Genomic DNA, 18,609 nt, shown 5'->3' with positions numbered 1-18,609 from the left:
TGGTAACACCGCATTCGCTAAACCCCTGGAGAAGCCACCGCATGGCTTGTCTCATGGATGTAAAATCTAGTATGTAACCATTTGCAAGCTGGAATGAAACGACATGTACGTACCCTGCGGAATTTTCGGATCCTGCGCAATGGGAAGGAAGTCCGTAACGGTCCCGACAGATTAATAGAAAAAGTGTGGGTAAAATCTGTCAAGTCATTTCCATCAGGATTGGCGGGGGGATTAACCGTCCGAGGCTGTGTGCACAGTACTACTAGATATGACATATTTCGCTGCCCTCAGTCAGCCCAAGATCTGTTTCCTAGATAAGTGTTCCAGATAGGAAGGAAACGAGATGTCAGTTTACGGCAGTTCTCGTATAGATCGTGCGGGGAATTGAGACGCCTTGAATCCCATCCTTGGGAAGCGGATGATTCGCGGGTGGCGGGTCTCACAGAATACACGGAGTATGCGGTGGAAGGAAGATCCAGAGTGGCGCAATAGGGAAGTTTAACTCTTGGGGGTTTTGGTTCCCTTCTTTTCCCTGTGGGATGGCTGATGAGAGGAATAGGTATGGTTACTAGCATTAGCACACTCAAATACGGGACGTTTTAGTTCGTGATTAAATGGTAAGGCGTGTAAGCGTCCCAGACGCCATAGTGTGGTAGGTGCATAGGATGCGGGTTAGTTAGTAGGGTCAAATGCAAGATCATCTGCCGCACCTAAGCTCAGCTAATGCTCCATAATCCCACCGCAAAGGATCACTACCGTATAGGTTAAGTGTGTCAGGCGGGGCCGGGCTCGGTTTCTTCCTTCCTGTTGGTAGCGATGGGAATGTTGGTAAAATGGCTGTGATAATAATTATAGTAACAGTCTTCTTCATCAGGCGAAAATAGTAAGCTGAGATTTATGTTTTGACGGCGTGATGGGGATTCTGATGTCTAAACGAAGCAAGATAAAACATAATGGAACACTTGTCTGTTAGGTAATACCATACATACCTAGTGAGGGAGAGAATCGTACTCGACAATTACCGGTATTGACTTGGTCAATTAGTTATTAATATTCCTTTGTAGGACACGGAAATGGTATTCGCCATTTTCCTTCAACAATATCTAATAAAGGGGAGAAATTCATCATAGCTCCAGCTACGGTGACCTATGCAGACCACAATCTGTCTAGACCAACCATAACAATGATTCGGATAATAACACAATACTCCGCAGTACCTAGCTAAAGCTTCCCTAAGATCTCACTTATTATTAGAGTAACCTTACAAAGTATAGAAATGAGAAGCTTCAATTTAAAAACCCATTTGTCATTTTCAATTATTTCTTTATCGGTTCAATCTTAAATATTATGTCTATTCTCACCCATATTGCATTTTAATTCCACAAATTCCAATTCAAATATTAACTTTAATAGCAATTGATTCTGAAATGGATTAAATTCAATTTCTACAGCGAATCACTTATTCATTAATCATTATTTTTACTTTTCTATTCGCTTCTGTGCAGTAACAACGGAAAGAAATGGCAGACTCACTGGATTCAGTCGTCACTGTCGCTTCTGACAAGGAAGATGTATCACCAACTCAAGCAAACTTCAAAGCCTCGCCTTCAAAAAATGTCACCAGTAATCCCGAATCTTCTCAAAACACTCCACCAACAACGACAAAATCAGCCAACGATATAACAACTGAAGACGAGGAACGCAGAACGCCCGCCCGCGAGAATAATACAAGTACACTTGTTGGGACATCGTCGCGTGCACGGAATAAATCTGCCAAAGATCAAGCCATCACTATGCAAGGAAACATTGGGGCACAGAACAACAAGATCCGTCACCTCAAAAAGGATGACGGAGAGCCACTATGGAGAAAGGATATTCAGTACGACTTTCTGAAACTCATCTTTGAGGACGACAATGCCGTGTTCACTAATAGTTACGATGACACCATGCCGAAGCAGACTTTCGCAGACCTTTACATTGATGCGATGGCAAGGAGTAGCAAAACGAGTAAGATCTTGAGAGATAAATTGCTGAGCGAACATGAGCCAGCAAAGAACATGGCAATGGTGTGCTTGTTGGTTAATCTCGGTCGCATGAATACCACTTTGAATTGTGAGTAATTATCTTTTCTCGAAAATCCACATAATAATAAGTTTCAGTCTTCCCAGAAATGCGAGCACAACTTCGTACCTACCATGCCATTCCATCTTTACAAGCTCGACAAGATCCCAACTCCTACAAACAACTTCAGGATGCACCTCGACTTAAATCTATTCTGAAGGGTGCATCTGAGGACCGGCCTGAACCTGCTTCTTTGGACAAGATCAAAACAACACCGATACCTCGAACAAATCCAGTCAATTTAATCTTTGTTCTTGCTACATATGCCTCTAAGGTCACAGAATTACATTTCCCTACAAACCGTGAATTTTTCGACCTCATCATGAACACCCAAATCACCAGCAAGTCAAGGGCTAAGGCATTCTTATGGTTGATGTGGTTCTACCTTGAATCCGACTTTACAGAGGAGGGCGCGGATGAGAATCCATTTGGTTCTGGTGTTGATTACCACACTGACGTCAGAAATCAGGGTGTTCCGCGATTACAAGATATGACGGAAGAACAAGAAGCGCTGGAGAACATCGATACAGAAGAAGAGCTAGAATATGGCCAAAGCAAGATGCGCGAGCGCAAACGCATCATTGAAGCAGATCAAATCGCCTTCCAAGCAGAAAATGGTCCGCCGAAACGTGGTCCCAAGCCGAAGCTCAACTTGCCCCCCGATGAAGGTTCCAATTCATCTGCTATTATGAGTCGTATGCGACCTCGTTATGATGATGTAGTTGGAACTCCTGGTGGTTTGATTAGTAAGGTTCGCCCCAGATACGAGTCCGATCTTGACAGCACACGCTCCACCCCGCCCCCTCGAGCTTTTAGTTCCAGCAACATGCGTATTAACAGTGTATTTAATGCAGGCTCCAGACATCGAGGCGGTAAGAATGGTGAGGGATCGTCTCCAGCACCAGAGATACCAGCTACTCTTGCGAGACGACATCGACCGCTAACTGCACATCAAATTGCGGTTGAGCGGAATAGGAACCAGCGAGTCGACTACATTCTAAGTCGCGGCATTAGAAAGGCGCATCATTCGGCGAGAAAGTCGCGTAAGGACGAAGGCGCCTTTATCCGCGCCTTTAAGAGAACGAATGCAATGTTAGATCCTTTTAGCGACAGCGAGGATGACACCTACCATAGAAATCCTTACCCTTTTAAAGAACGAGGATTTGGTGGCCTTGTTCAACTAGAAGGTGAAGAGGATGATTTTGGAGAAGAAGTGTCAGCGTATGCAGCTGCTTTCCGACGTGCCGGAAGAAGACTTGATCGTTGGGATGGTCAAAAGGACTTAAATCTTGGAGTTATTGGTACCAACCGCATTTCGGTGAACAATGGTATGAATGGTCACCGCGCACGGGATAGCGATGAAACCGAGGACGAGCAAGATCAACCGGTTGTTCATCAATCGAAGCACCAGACAAATGGACATGTAAGCGTACCGGACGGAGGGGATGATGATCTTGACGACATGGACAAGGAGCTTTTAGGATTGGTAACTGATAACGATGATGATGAAGATGACCTTGATATGATGGAGAAATCTTTACTAGGTATTGCTGGAGACGAAACGGAGGCAGATATTAGCGATGTGGGCATGGATGTGGATTAGCCGAACTTCTTGTACTGATAGGTAGTGGTAGGGTATTTAAAGGGTATAGGGATAGTTCGATAGGCTTGTCGAAAGGGGCGTTCTTGAGTGGGAGACTATGGCTGGCGTCATCATTAAGATATGAAGTGAAAATCACTTTATAAATATGTCGAGAGTCCTACTTTGATAGATGGAGGGATTGGGAAGATCAGATATTTATGTATGTTATATTATTAGTCACGAAAATCATAGTGGCATGATTTTACTAGCGTGTTGGGAATGTCAAACTTTGATGTTGTAGGCAATGGGTAATCTAGTAACCTTACTGAAATGGAGGAAAGATGGATTGATGAAAATCGAACAGTTGTTCTGATGGCCACAAAGCATGCACGTTATGATACTTGTGATAGCGATATCAGAGGACAGCTTCAAGGGTTTGTTGGTTGTTTGTTTCTATTGTGTCATTGACAGACACTAACACTAACACACAATTTTGTAGTTTATTTTTAGAGTGGATCCATTATCAATTCCAAGTCCGTAAGATTACAGCTGCTATCATAGATTTTTTTATTATTATTTCAGGAGTTAATTTCAACCAAGGAAGTCTCCTTTTTCATTTTTTGCATTTGTACTCGTATATATCCTATCCCATCCTTACCCTCCCTATACATCCTGCAATAAAGACCAGGCATGATAATGCCCAGCAAGCTTTTAAACCCAAATACAGGGTTGATGAAATAATCTTCAACAAAAACTATATGGAAAAATGCGTCACGAAGTCTATGGATTATAAACCATTTAATCGCAACCTCGATATCTTGCCATTCAATTCGATCCTCTATTGTACCTGCCTTGCGCGACACATACGTGAATCTCTAATCGACTTTATCAAGGAAACTCTTATCTTTTGAGACCGGTGACACAACTCGGCCCTGCAACGCCATTGCGAATAACGATGAATGTGCATGGAAAGATTGAATAATTGAATATAAGGATATTGTTGAGAATCTGCTCGAGAAGGGATTTTCGGACCTTGATAATCCTTGTACGAGCTCTCACAGCAGGATGTTCTCTTATCTGCGACCTCACCGGCGCACATCGACCCCTTCATCCCCGAAATCAGAGGTGCCCAGTTTTGAGCCTCCGACACGTTCAGCGGACCATGGTCATCCGCCACGACTCCAAGATGTTAAGTACGAAGATGAACCATCGCCAATCTCTCCTTCACCTCACCTACCTCCAATCGCACGAGTTTCGAGCGCGGGGTATGGAAATACATTAGAGAATTTGAGTTTCAGTGGGAAGATAACTACACATGGCCATGAGCCGAGAGGGCAGAGCTGGGTGGATGCGAAACTTAACAATGCGCGGAAGAGAAGTTCGGAAAATGGAACCAGCCAGAAATCACCACTATATGCGAGCAATCAGAGCCCTGATTGTGCGGGAAATGCAGGACCAGTTTCTACGAGGAATACTGGATTTGACCATTCAAAATCACAATCCAATGCCGTCTACGATTCAAGTACGAAGAAGCATGTTGGGCCGACCACCCCAGATCTAGATATCAAGCCTACTGGGAGACGACCTACGGGTGCTCGAATACCTTCCCCACCCCTCGAAGCGCCTCCTCCACAATCATCTAAAGGAAGGCTGAAGATGTTAAACCCTATGGCTCTTCTGGCTCGACGGAGAACTTCTCAAGCTATAACTCAATTAACTCCGGAATCACTTACTACAAGTTTTAGCTCAAAGGAGAGTTTTGATCCTCGAATTAAAGGGACGGTTGTGCACGATTTCAGTGCTCCAAGAGGACCGCGACGGAACGCATCCCACAATGATGCCAGCGTTTCGGATCCGACCAGATCATTCCAAAGAAGCCCTTATGCAGATTCGACCACGAGTGAAAAAGCAGGAAATCATACCCCGGTATTTACCGAGAACTTTGAAGAGGAGCAATATCCTGCCGCAGGGCCTCATGTACGGAAAGCTAACGACTTGTCTGATCTCACTGCTCCGAAGCCCGCGTATGCGCGAGAAGTTCAGAGACAAGCTGATCAAGGCTCAGCTTCGAAAGTCACCGATGAGTTGCAGACTGGAGACCTGAAGAGGTTGAGTGCACAAAAAGTCGCTCCAGATGTTGTATCCGGAGTACCACTAAAAGACGAAACCCCTGTTCCGATCGAGTCGAAACGAATATCGGTTGGTCCTACATCAACTCCACCTAAAGCACATCCATCGTCAAAAAAGGGCGGACGGGCACGAAATGTATCCGATGCTTCAGCAAAAGATGCCCTAAAACACATGAAGAGTACGTCTTCGAGGTTTAGTTTCGATATGATAGGAGCCGCGGAACAGGAAAGGTTACTTGAAGATAGACATCGCCAGAAGGCAATGGAGAAAAAGAACGACCCGGACAATAATGACGACCAACAAATTTATGACGAGGACGATGACTTTAACTATGATGATATGATGGATGATGATGGGTTGGAGGAGAGGATACCCGGCGTCAACGCTGATTATGATGAAGAAGATGCATTTGAAGGATTCGATGGTGGATATGAAGATGATGTACCGGGTATCAACACTACTAGCCTGGAGGAAATACAAGAAACAGAAGAACAGCAAGAGGTAGAACAAGCCGCGCCAGTTAAAGACGAAGCGCAACCAGATCTGCTGGATAGGAATGTTGCAGGCTTTTCTAGTCTCATGAGCCCGTATACTCCTGGGGCTGCAACAACGCCTCGGGACTCTAATGGACAAGTTATTGGATACGCTATGACGAAATACTCACCTTTTTTTCCGTCAGAACCACCTAATTCAGTCTTCACACCAATTTCTCCAGATGGAAATATTTACCCTCCAGATAAGCAACTGTCTGGGGAGCAATCAACCTCAGAAGCGAATCATCAGGGTCTTGGTATACTCACCCAGAATCTACATGAATCACGGGAAGACGTCGTACAGCAGCAAAGTTCTAAGTCGACCTCGTTTCCTCCAATTTCAGGACTAGATGATGATGATCTATACTTTGACGACGGAATGATTGGTCTGGAGGGAGAAGCTGATTCAGGTGAAAATGCGGGCGCTTTTGATGAATCTGTATTTGACAACAACGACACGGATCAATATGGACGACCCATAAAAGATCAATTTATGGCTAGACAAACATCTAATACTGTTTCAACCAACGCTGCCGGCATATCAGAGGAAATAAAAGAGGATACACTCTCACCATTGTCTCCGACGGTTAATCGACCAGTTGGAGGTTTAGCACCACAACCATCTTTCTCCGAAAACAGAGGCTCAGGCGCACCAGCTCAAACAATAACTCAATCTTTAACGCAAGATAAGCTTGCTGAATATCAGGCTTCACTTGCGGCAGCTGCTTTTAGTGCAGCGGCCAGTGGAAAATTCCGACGTGATAGCACACAGAGTATATTTCACATTGACTCGGATCGCGAAGAAAATCAACCTGACTTAGTTCCAGATTCAGGTCATACCTCTTCCCAATATGAACATTTATCCTCGTCTTATGATGACTTTGATTACGACGATGCACTAGAAGATGATGAATTCATCGCTGCTGCCAATGCAGAAGCGCTGGCTAATGATCAGGATGGATTTTATGGTCAAGAATTTGGGTTTTACTCGCATCCTGCAGCTAGCTCGGCAGAATATATAAATGGTGGGTATTTTGGTCCAAGGGGAATGGATGGTATGATACGAAGTCAAAGCGGGAGAATCGCGTCTCGGGAACCTAACCTCACACCTATTACCGAGCGTTCAGAATATTCGAATCGTAATTCCTTCATGTCGATTTCACATCTACATGCCCCGTCAGGTAGTTCTCCGATGATTAGTCCAGGGTTAGCACAGTTGATGATTGCGGAAGATTATCAGAGGGCTTCGGATATGAGCTTGGAAGCATTGTTGAAGTTGAGGAGTCGGGCATGGGGTGGGAGTCAGGCTAGTGTGAAGAGTCTGGGCAGTAATGGGAATGGAAATGGCAGCCCGAAGAGTGTCGATGGGGGTGGTAGTCCTGTGGCTGGAGGACCATTTGTACAACCACCTTGGGGACACCGCAGGAAGAGTAGCGCGTTTAATCTTGTAAGTGAAGAGGCGGAGAGAGAGGTTGAGGATACGGGAAATTTGAATACGAATCTATCGTCGCCCGAATTGGAAGAAAAGCAAGCGCCGGCGAGAGATTTATCATCAGGAAATGAACATGAAGGAGATGTCGAAAAAGTTAGGAGACCATCATATACCAAACAACACAAATCCAACGCGAGCGCGGAGTCTATCAGCTACTCCAAAGAGGACGATCCGATCAAAGGCGAGAGATGGGTATTAGAAAGGAGAAGAACGGCCGATAGCGGGGAGGTGGAAGTCTTGGGTCGGGAGGTCCTGAATGGTGGTGCTATTTAAGTCTCGCAGTACATTGTGAATGAATATAAGTTATGCCTTTGCATACATTTTCGGCGGTTCGCGGTCTTGTTTTTGATGGCTTGGGTTGGGTTGGAGGCTTCTTGTGTGTTTTAGATGGGTATATAGTGTTTTTTTTTTGGGTGGCTGGGAGGCATCATTAGGTTGGGTGGGCGGGATGTTGTTTGAGGTTTGAGGTGGTGGATATATGTAACGTAATACCTTGAAGGCGAAAGCTGGAATTTGAAAATTGGAAGCTGGAAGTTAGTGGTAGTTTGATATCCGGATCTGTGTTTTACAATTACAGGAGTATTCTTTTTATCATGTGATTGTTGAGGAGAGATTGTGTAGAAGGTTTTATGGTTGTGTGGTTGAATTGGTGGATTTGTGATATTTGTGAAATGCCTCACCTAACTAACTAGCTAGGTAGGTACATAAAGTTCATTCATCCAACTACCAGAACCAAAGCATAAATTTATCATCCATCCAGACATACTCGAGTATAAATCATGTACCAGTTTTTCTGAAGATCTGTCGGATGAATCGTGTAGGATAGGATAGCTTGAAAATAATACGGTCCGAATAGCGTCAAACTTTATAGTCTAGTTTTATTAATAGATATTCAATCTTTTGAAGGAGGTCAGACTGTGGATTATTGCATTCGGATTGTACGAAAACCTTCCCAGCCTCTTCGATTATTTCCTGTAAGTTGAGTTGAAGTTTGATTTATAGGATCGTAGAGAAGTGCAAAATATTGAGTTAGAAAGTGAGTGCACCTCTCGACTACGCTAGAAAGTTAAAGATGGTATTGAATGGCAGGTGATAAAGTGCAACGTGAAATGTCAAAATGGTAATGTGAAATCTAAGATGATTTTTTATTTGAATTGATATATTAACTGTTATATGAAAAGCTTAGATTTATTAGGTAATGTATGTGGGAGATTCTTGCTTTTAGATAGCTAGGTATTCATAATGCCAAGCATTACCCCTTCGCTTCCATTGGAAGATTGTCACGTGTTTGGGGGTAGCTAGCTCCTTGATGAACGAACGACCTTGTGGTACGGCTGGGAGGGGAGTGTGTAGTTTACTTTAAGTGTATGATTTTGTAGAGAGCTCTGCGGCTAATATGTGGTTTAGGCTTGATCGTTAAGATAGTGGGAAGGTATGTCATTTGTGTCGACGTCATTAACGCTCATGGCGAAGGCGACAGCGGGCTTAAGGGAGTAGAAGCTGGAGGAGGTATACTCAGGCCTACTTCTGATCTACACCGTATGGATTTGGAAAGGGATTGAGGAGAGATGTGTAGTGAATATCGCGAAGTTCTTCGCAATTGGCCAAACGATAAACTTCACTTCACTTTACTTTACTTTACTTTCGAACATCAACGACAATGTTTCGTCTAATTTATTTCATTTCCAGCCTCCTCTCTTCAAGGTAGCCTATATTCAAAGCAAGTGAATTGAATGCAAATTTTCTAGCTTGGTTTCTACACACAATCGAAATACTTTCAAAATCTCAATTTTCTTGCGATTTATTCTTCTCAGGAACGCGATACATCAACAACGAAAGGATACCAAAGTACAACTCTAGTTGAGCTTACTTATAAACCCAATCTTCTTCTCAAAGCAATGCGCAGGTTTTGCAACCCATCTCACAATCAATTCCTTGTGTGCGTACCATTCAATACTCCTCCTTTGGAGTCTTTCGTACCAATCGACTTCTCTTTTGAGATATATTTTGTCCATATACCTTTCTATTATTTCCCCTTTACCTTCTTGCGTCTTCTCGCCATAATTTCATCTCTTCCTACTCATCCGGTCAAAAGACATTTCCTGGGGAAATCTCTTCCGCCTAATCAATTATCTGATTCAATTTTACTGCTTGTATCTATCTACCTTACAACCACCATTTTTCCCTACGGCTCAACTTTCTTCTTTAACTCGTTGACATCTGCAACTACCTTCGACTTTATTGTAAATTGCGACTATTGGCATATACATACACAGCCTTTACTTTATTACTACATTGAAGAAGTACGTCGACCTCTACCGTCGTAGAGAATTCACCATTCGAAAACTAAGACTTAGTTCGGCAATTTCACTACGTCTTACAAAATAACTGAATGGGAAGTACTTAAAAGCTATTTGCGACTTCAACTCTTGTCACCAAAACATTCGGTACGTCGAAGAACTACTTCTACGACGTTTATCGTGGAGTTTTTACTTCAGGAGAACTTTGTTTATTTACCAACTTCTGCGGTCTCACTGTAATTGAACTACCCCTTCATACTCATTGTAAGAGCTAATAAAGACTAAGTGTGTTCGGTGTCTCGAACGCAGACTATCCAACTGAGTTGTCTTCTCTTTACTTATCTGCCGCGAAGTTCTTAAGAGGGTTCTTCATTATCAGCGTAATTTGCAACTCTTTGCACTCGTTCTTTGCAGTTTACTGACAAATTTCAGGTATTTCTCGATACCCTCGAATATTCACACCTCTACGAATTTTCCACATCTTACATTCACTTCCATAATTTAATACGAGATTACATCAAGATGTCTTCAACACATATACCAAACAGTCCCCAAGCTTCTCCTCTCAGTAAAGGCTCTGATATCAAGTGTGTCCAAACCACCAAAGGATGGGTCTGCGCTCTTTGCTTTCCTCTTAGACATCCTAGCCGTGCCCTTGAGCGCGTTCTAAGCCTTGTTGAGCTCAAGAGTCATGCAGCCGGTACTCATTATGCTTCTCTTGGAGAACACGAGTGGGAGAACTATGGTAATTAAAATCAATCACTTCCCACTATCATTTTTTTGCTAACCATAGCTATAGTCAATCAGTCTGTTTACTACGAGGCTCAATTCAGAGGTCAAAGTAATGTCGGTTTGAACGGCGGTGTTATGCATGGTCCTCCTACCATTGCTTCTCAAAAGACGATTGCCAACAAACCTGGTGTTCTAAAGCGCAAGTACGTTAAAAAGGCCAAACCTGCAGCTGAGACTTCTTTTGATCTTATGGAAACTATGATCAATTTCGGTGAAAGGGATTCCAAAGATATGATCAAAGGTTTTGCTTCTCCTGGAGGCAATCAGGATGGAGACAGCGAGATGAATGATGTTGACTCTGTATCGACAACCCTAAAAGCTTATACTGGTTCCTTCTCCAATCCATCTACTGCTCAACCTCAACGTTTCATGCACCCAATGAATACAGCACATCTTGCAGAATCACCAGCTTCCTTACAGACTAGCACTGATTCTTTTTATAATCAGTTTGTTGCTCGAAACCAATCCAGCATACATTCTATGGACGTATCTCAGATTAACACAACTAAAACTACTCCTCACACTGGCAATGTCTCCTACTGTAACACATCTGTTGCTAACTATGGCATGCATCAAATGGGTGTGTCCAAAATGGGTGCATCACCAATCAACACACAGTCTGGCATCAGTTCTCTCAACAATCCATCTACTAACCGCCAATTCGGTATGGATTCAATGGATATATCTCAAGATACCTCATCACCGAGCAAACCATCTCGCAAGAAGGCTGCTGCCTCTAAGAATCCTCTCCGTCAACGCTTAAGCGAAAATCCCTCATTCGAGTCCGCCGTCTCTGTTCATGGTCTTGCTCGAGTTCAAGCAGCGGGTAATGCAGGTCTCCAAAGATGTCTTGATAGACAAGCTCGTGGTCTTCCACGCACATCTAACATTCCGCTCTCATTGAATTCGTCTCCTCCTCGTAATAGCACTATGGGTCTTCCCCTTAGTGCTGCTAATTACGCTGCTGCTGGTATGCCAAATCTCCATGTTGAGAAGGCTATGAGACATACCAAGAAGGCTGATCGTCGTCGTCAAGTATCTCTTTCTCTCAGTAACACTGATGTGGAAGACAACATAACAGCTTCCGCTGACCCTCTTCCAACCAATCCCTCTCTTAATGATTTTGGAGTTCCAGCTGCTATCTTTGGACAAGCTCCTGCTGCTATTTACAAATCTCATACATACAAATCTATCTATGCCGAGTCGATTCCTCCTAAGGAACATCCTCCTTCTGGGTCTTCCTTTTTCGACTTCGCCTTCTCCAAAATGTCACAGCTTCATACAAACAATGACGTTATTCAACAGGATCCTTCATGTCAAGTAGGAACAATTGGACTGTTTGATCATGGTCAAAACACTGAATTCACGGACTCTTTCGTCTCTGGTATCCTGGACGAAACCTTCGGAGCTTACAGTAGCGGGCACCAAAACATCACCAAACATTCCGGACGCAATATATCCCGCACTTTAGAGCCAGATCAGTTGCTTAATGATGTGGGCCTTGATGGTATTTCCGAAGTCTTCGACTTTAATGCATTTGTCGCCGACCCCAACTACAACACTGACGACAATTCAACTGTCGACGATACGATCCCACAACAGAACACAGGTACCTTCAATGTGTCCTTCGCCACCTCTGATATCCCAGAGCAAAGCCCCGCCCCACAACACAATACAGCTAAATTCGACGACTTCTTCTCCGCAGCTGGAATTCCTAAGAAACATGACTCTGAACTTAACGCTATGTTCGGCTTTGGTAATCCATCTTCTCCTACAAATACAACTCATAATTTCGAAATCTTCCATACTGCTTCTTTGGAGTATGGTGCTGCGGGTCTAGAAGCTGTCAAGGCTGCTCAAGCTGGTGTTTCTGCTGGTGAGCCCTTATCTCCATCTAGTTCGACCGGTTCTTTTCCTGTTATTGTAGATTTTTCTACTTGTACTATGGGGGCTCTTTCTTCTTTAGCTGAAGCTTCTGCGGCGGATGGTAATGCTGTTCAAGTTCCTGAGGATCTTTCCCCAGTTACGTCGACCCCTTTATCTCCTGTTGCTGAGTCTTGGTCTCCGGTTGAAACTCCTCGGGGTATCGAGTCTCCTGCTAATACTAATACTTCTACACATCTGAATGCTAGATCCAGTGCTACAATCGAGCGGCAAGTTTCTGAGATTAAGAAGTTAACAGATCAACTTGCTCAGCGAAATTCCAAGATAGCAGCTAGCACTACCACGAAATAGCCTGCTACCAAGCAAACTATTCTCTCTAGAAAACCTTACAATAATACCAAAAAGTTTTTTATCGCTAAGAAACATGTTGTTCCTGCCGATCGACGCTCAGTTTACCTTACAACTACCAAATGGTACCGCAGTAAAAAGACCACTGTTCCTACTAACAACGCCACCAATACAACGCATCGAGCTCGTGCTTCTAGACAAAAGGCTGTATCTTCCGAGCCACTTCTTACTCCAAGGAAGCGAGCCGCTTCTCCTGAATAGCCTTCTGGTGATAAGAAGCGAAATACCGATGACAAATCTCGATTTTCTTCAAGCAACGAGGCGAGAAAGAGTATCCCTGATGCAAAGAGAGGAAGTCTTTGTATCACTGACATTGAAGCTCTGGCCAAGAATCCACAAAAGATGGTTAGGGAGACAATTGAGAGAATGCCTACAGATTCGTTAAGTATTAAGGGTCCGCTTCGAAGACTAACTCCAAGTCTTTCTGCTTTTAGGTATTAGTTTTATGATATTGTTCTGGATTGGACATTGCGTACCTATTTGGTATTGGGAATTTGGGGCACCCTGGATCATTTGGGGTGTATTGAAGGATTTGGAGTTTATATAGGTACTAGATTTGTGGTTCGACAAATCTTTAATATTATATAGGGAATTGAGCGTGGTTTGTGGTTTCTTGAACGGAAATGGTAGAATGCAAGGTATGAAGTTCCTAGTACAGGATGAAATCAAGATTGTTGGGATGATTTGAGGTAGAGAGCAAGATTGGGGATGGAAGAAGATAGGAGATAGGTACTATAAATTTATGAAACATGAAATTCTATGAATATTAAGTACTTTTTGATTTAATTGGTTTGTTTTTTGATTTAATATTTAGTTTTGTGATGAATTGTGAGATTTAAAGGCGTGTAGATTATGGTGAATATCGAAAAATGAAAGAGTCACAAAGTAGTTCGTATTGAAATGTAAGATTTCATAATTTGATATCGATGTCATTCGCCACATGCGTATACTACTTCATTATTAGGACGGTATTTCAAGATGTTACATCTTGCTAGAGATAATAAACTTATTATTCTAGACCGAGAAATCTTACAGAGAGGTATCCTCCCCGTATTCCGCTTTGGCACATTCGAAATACCTTCTTCTTGCAGCCCAGATACCGCGGCGGATAGCTCTAAGCCTCATCGCCCTTATAAATGACTTATCACCTCATTTTGTGCCCTTGCCAGAAACTGCCGCAGTGACAGGTTCATTGGTTCCACCAGATTCAGAGAAATCTTCGAGAAGAGTATAAAATGCGTATTATTCCTGAAGTTTTTTGGTCTTATCGATATTCCTCTGCTACTTTTTATTCTCCTTCTCTTCTTTTCCCAACGGCTCTCCCACTTCCTTCTTTTGCTTCTCCTGCTCTTGTTTCCAGATTTTCGATGTACCCTCTAACTCTACTCTCTCCTTCTCTTGCATTTTACCACCTTTCCTTCCCCGTTCCATTTTCTCTCTCTCCTGTCTCTCCTCAGCTTCTCTAGACCAAATCTTATATAGAACCCCCATTTTTAGATCATCTTCGAGATCCTCAGCATCATGTTTCTTCTCCGCGTCTTTGATTAGACGTTCCAATTCCTTCAAAAGTGTCCTTGCCAATTCCAATCGCATCTTCTTCCAATCTCTCTCAATTCCTCTCTTCTGCCTCTCATTTTCTTTGTGTTCTTTCTCATCCTCATTGTCGACGTCCTCTACCTTTTTGCCTTTGGATGACACGATCCATGTTCCCCAGTTGCTCTCTCGTGCCTTTTTCCTCGTCTCAAATGCTTCAATGTTATCTAGAGTCTTGATTTCCTGCTGCAGCCATTGAATTTCCTTGTGCAGCTCCAATATTGATGAGTCATAGGAATTTTTTAAAGCCTGCCATTCCACCTCACGTTCTTGTTTAGACTTTTGAAGTATAGCGATTTGTGCCGTCTCACTGAGTGCCTCCGATTTTCGAGTGTGAGGTCTTTGTTCGGCTTGAGGAGAGGAGGCCTCTGAATATTGGGTTTGAGATGTCTGTTTGGCTGGAGTGTTCTGTTTGGCTTGAGGGTTCTGTTTGGCTTGATGGTTCTGTTTTGCTAGAGGATTCTGTTTGACCTCAGGAGGAGCGCGAACCTTTGGCACAGAAGGGTAAATAAGGTCATAGGCTTGGCGCTTGTCTCCGTCCCTCAGCGTCTCGTATGCTTTCCCGAGCTTCAATATTAAACCTCAGCTTATAAATCCTGACAATCGACAAGTCGAATTAGCCTAGGCCTGAAAATGAACGTACCAATTGAAAAGCTTCAGTAGCATCGTGCCTAGGATTCTTATCTGGATGAAGCTTTAGCGCTTGCTGTTTGTAAGACTTCGTGATCTGATCGAGTGTAGCTGTTTGCACCACTTCAAGAATCATATAATAATCATCGGTAACTGATACAAGCGACATTTCTCATCAATGTGTTCTTAAAAGTACTTGTAGTATCGGCTTGGAAGAAATAAACATGACTAATCTTGTTGAGATTGTTAGAGTCTCATTGCTATGAGTATCTGTTTGTTGCCTTTTGCAGGTGAGATCGCACTGCGCTTTCCTTGACTCAAAGAGAAACTTTAAAGGTAATCAGAACCTTGACGAGGTACTACACATGCGACATCCGAAAACAACACTCCGTGAGAGTAAACAGTTAACTAATTTCAGCATCTATAGTGAAAGTTTGCTTGCATAGACACTTGGCCACGATATAATGAAGCCTTCGAGGCCCAAGTGAAATTTATGTGATTAAGTGAGAGCACTACAATAACCCTACAATTATACCTCATCACTTGATGGTTGTCGATTCCCGAAGATACATCGATAGCTTGATATCTCGATCTCATATAAAGCCACTTAGCCACTCGCTGTAATCATTTCATGGAGGGAAAATACTTCAATTTGATCAAATATCACGTATGTTACTCCTCAGGCTTGGTAAGATGTTCAACGAGTTGATTAGATTCTCGATCTTTAAGCGGATAATATGAATCACCTTGATCCAGAATAGTGATGCCATGTTTAGTAGCATAGGTTTAGATTGTATCCGACGTGAAAATAGACTCGAAGGTGAGTGATAGAAAAAATACCCCATCACCCAAATGACCCGTCTCGCTCCGATTGGTGGATATAATTGATCAATCAAGCTCGTGAATTGTTAGAATGGTAAGTAAGACTTACAATTTAGGTTTAGGTTTATCCGCGCTCCGATTGCATCACTGTCAAACATTGAACAACATCAAACTTCGACATCTATCAATATACTGACGGAAAGAATACATCATTTTGAAGATACCTGCATGAAAAAGACTCGGAAAATCCTTGGGCCTATGCTGCACCTCAGCGAGACGAGAATGCAATTCCTAGCTCTGCTAGAAGTATCTTCAACTACCGCTATCCGGAGCTTCTTACGCCGACTTGTGAAAATACACCTGGGTATCTTCGCTTTTGCTTTACGTCTAATTTTTCAAGTTTAATAGCTTCCATCCAAGAATATTCTTGATCCAGAGACTACTTCTATATTCGTACAGCCGCAGGATGGAGTTCAATGTAGCCACAGAAGGAGCCCTCTGGATTGGGGACTAGTTGTCTCGGTACTTCCATGAAGTTCCGCTTGAGTGAATGACAAAAACAACTTCAAGTTCTACAAGTGAAAGTGAAGCCCACATTCAAATCTAAGGGAATGTAGTGCATGGGTGATTGTTATAATTTTGAATGGATGCTTGCCGCTTTGTGTATGTCAGATATTTTTTGGACAGACAAAAAAGCACTGTATTTTTGTTGCATTTATTTTTATTTCCTCACTGTCATGGGTGCGATATCTTGCAATGCAAAAAAAAATCAAGTCTTCGATATGAATTGAATTCAATTCTGAACTCGGCAACATGCTACTGCCTAGCCACTACCATTACTCTCCAATTCGGCCATGATGATTCTCTTCCACAATGACAAGACGACAGAGCCTTGGTGCATAACTGTGCGATCCCCATCCTAGCCATCCCTCCGCTAACTACCCTTCACAGTTCCCTCTTCATTTCGATTCCCTTACTGCTTGTAGCATGGAGTACGGTCAAGAGACTCAGGGATGGTGGCGCACTTGTAAGCTCCTCCAGCGGCGCAAGCAGTTCCAGGACCTCCGACACCGTTGGTACCGTCAGCGCGGTGAGCATTAGCGCAGTACTTGTTGCAATCGAGGTTTCCAATCTCAGCATCCTGTTCAGAAGGTTAGTTTCCGAGCTGATTGAAATACATGGATACAAGCCAAAGGCCTAATGGAACTTACTGAGTAGACACAGCAGTGACCACCGTTTGAGAACTCGCACTGGCAGTATGTGCAAGCTTGCACCGAAAGGGCGCTGGCGATGAAGAATAAGGCGATAGAGGCGATGCGGACCATGTTGGCGGTAGGTAATTGAGATGGTTGGTGATTTGAGAAGTGTTGATTACGTTTGAATGTGACTGGAGAGCTGATAGAGAATACAACCTCAAGCTGGGAGATATTCATCTTCTTATACTTATTTTTCCAGCTGGCGGTCTGTTTAAACTTTCTCGCATACTCGGATTCTCATCACTGCCCGGCATGAGCCGTCAGAGATATGTGTATCTATTACTTCATACACCAAATGCGATGAATCCATCCTGTCACCAATGTTCCTGCATATCACCCGTTATTAGACCGCAGGGCTGCCAACTAGGATTTCCCCCTCTCCGAACTTTTACCTTATTGATGATTGCCTGACGGTATCCTTACCCCGTACTTTCCCAACCACGTAAAATACATGCTCATGTATGCCCCACCTACAACCACTCGGGACCGGCATTCATCAATCCCGCATCAATCTCATCGCGATCGCAAAGCGGGACTAAACAGCATTAGAGAACGAATTTGGGACCTTTTGAAAGGGGGTCAAATACATGTTTGAACCATTAGACAGCCAGAGCATATGGAGATTTGGATCCCGAGCCTCGATGGAAGAGTGAGTCAACTCCCTCAATCAATCACAAGTATCTGGAGTTCGACTTCAGTTCTGGACCCACAAAACGGTTGACTAGTCCCACTCAAAAAAGATTTCCAGAAAAAAGCTTGAATTGAAGCTTGCATGATCGGCACACCGTATTCGGGCACATGTCGGGGTAGTTTAACGTTTTATGGAAGTATGGATCATATGAATAATGCTTAATCCGGTAGTTTCATAGCAGGATTCGGATATAGACTATAGAGTTCCTGAGCCCTGGATATGTTAAGGCGGTAATCTAATTAAATTAACTAATATAATTAAGCTGTTGTAGGCATATGCAGAAAACACCTTGACAGTAGAATTCAGGTGATGTATCGTCTAATTAGGTTTAGACGTCCTGGTTGGCCAGTGCATTAAGTTGACAGGTGAACGCTC

At 43.3% G+C, this 18,609-nt stretch overlaps 7 protein-coding genes across 7 annotated transcripts; 5 read left to right on the top strand and 2 right to left on the bottom strand.

Moving 5' to 3' along the window:
* Positions 1-1,520: 1,520 nt before the first annotated feature.
* SS1G_06074 (hypothetical protein) lies at positions 1,521-3,724 on the top strand (the record flags this gene model as incomplete). Its single annotated transcript, XM_001593102.1, has 2 exons — positions 1,521-2,112; positions 2,160-3,724. The coding sequence occupies 2 exons, from the start codon at positions 1,521-1,523 to the stop codon at positions 3,722-3,724; spliced, it is 2,157 nt and encodes a 718-aa protein (XP_001593152.1).
* A 364-nt stretch (positions 3,725-4,088) lies between these two features.
* Positions 4,089-8,131, top strand: SS1G_06073 (hypothetical protein; the record flags this gene model as incomplete). The annotated part of the gene is made up of 4 exons (XM_001593101.1): positions 4,089-4,148; positions 4,214-4,240; positions 4,697-7,421; positions 7,494-8,131. The coding sequence occupies 4 exons, from the start codon at positions 4,089-4,091 to the stop codon at positions 8,129-8,131; spliced, it is 3,450 nt and encodes a 1,149-aa protein (XP_001593151.1).
* A 2,549-nt stretch (positions 8,132-10,680) lies between these two features.
* SS1G_06072 (predicted protein) lies at positions 10,681-13,185 on the top strand (the record flags this gene model as incomplete). The annotated part of the gene is made up of 2 exons (XM_001593100.1): positions 10,681-10,903; positions 10,958-13,185. 2 exons carry the CDS (start codon positions 10,681-10,683, stop codon positions 13,183-13,185), a joined length of 2,451 nt encoding a protein of 816 aa, XP_001593150.1.
* A 399-nt stretch (positions 13,186-13,584) lies between these two features.
* On the top strand, positions 13,585-13,930 carry SS1G_06071 (predicted protein; the record flags this gene model as incomplete). The annotated part of the gene is made up of 3 exons (XM_001593099.1): positions 13,585-13,636; positions 13,677-13,779; positions 13,831-13,930. 3 exons carry the CDS (start codon positions 13,585-13,587, stop codon positions 13,928-13,930), a joined length of 255 nt encoding a protein of 84 aa, XP_001593149.1.
* A 593-nt stretch (positions 13,931-14,523) lies between these two features.
* SS1G_06070 (predicted protein) lies at positions 14,524-15,634 on the bottom strand (the record flags this gene model as incomplete). The annotated part of the gene is made up of 2 exons (XM_001593098.1): positions 14,524-15,402; positions 15,479-15,634. 2 exons carry the CDS (start codon positions 15,632-15,634, stop codon positions 14,524-14,526), a joined length of 1,035 nt encoding a protein of 344 aa, XP_001593148.1.
* Positions 15,635-16,233: 599 nt separating this feature from the next.
* SS1G_06069 (predicted protein) lies at positions 16,234-16,801 on the top strand (the record flags this gene model as incomplete). Its single annotated transcript, XM_001593097.1, has 3 exons — positions 16,234-16,285; positions 16,525-16,651; positions 16,747-16,801. 3 exons carry the CDS (start codon positions 16,234-16,236, stop codon positions 16,799-16,801), a joined length of 234 nt encoding a protein of 77 aa, XP_001593147.1.
* A 459-nt stretch (positions 16,802-17,260) lies between these two features.
* Positions 17,261-17,612, bottom strand: SS1G_06068 (predicted protein; the record flags this gene model as incomplete). The annotated part of the gene is made up of 2 exons (XM_001593096.1): positions 17,261-17,428; positions 17,499-17,612. The coding sequence occupies 2 exons, from the start codon at positions 17,610-17,612 to the stop codon at positions 17,261-17,263; spliced, it is 282 nt and encodes a 93-aa protein (XP_001593146.1).
* Between the last annotated feature and the right edge of the window lie 997 nt (positions 17,613-18,609).

The sequence above is a fragment of the Sclerotinia sclerotiorum genome, genomic scaffold (genome assembly GCF_000146945.2).
Source record: "Sclerotinia sclerotiorum 1980 UF-70 scaffold_7 genomic scaffold, whole genome shotgun sequence".
In the NCBI taxonomy this organism is placed as follows: domain Eukaryota; kingdom Fungi; phylum Ascomycota; class Leotiomycetes; order Helotiales; family Sclerotiniaceae; genus Sclerotinia; species Sclerotinia sclerotiorum.
Note: the sequence above shows the minus strand (reverse complement) of the source record. Positions and strands in the feature narration are given on the sequence as shown.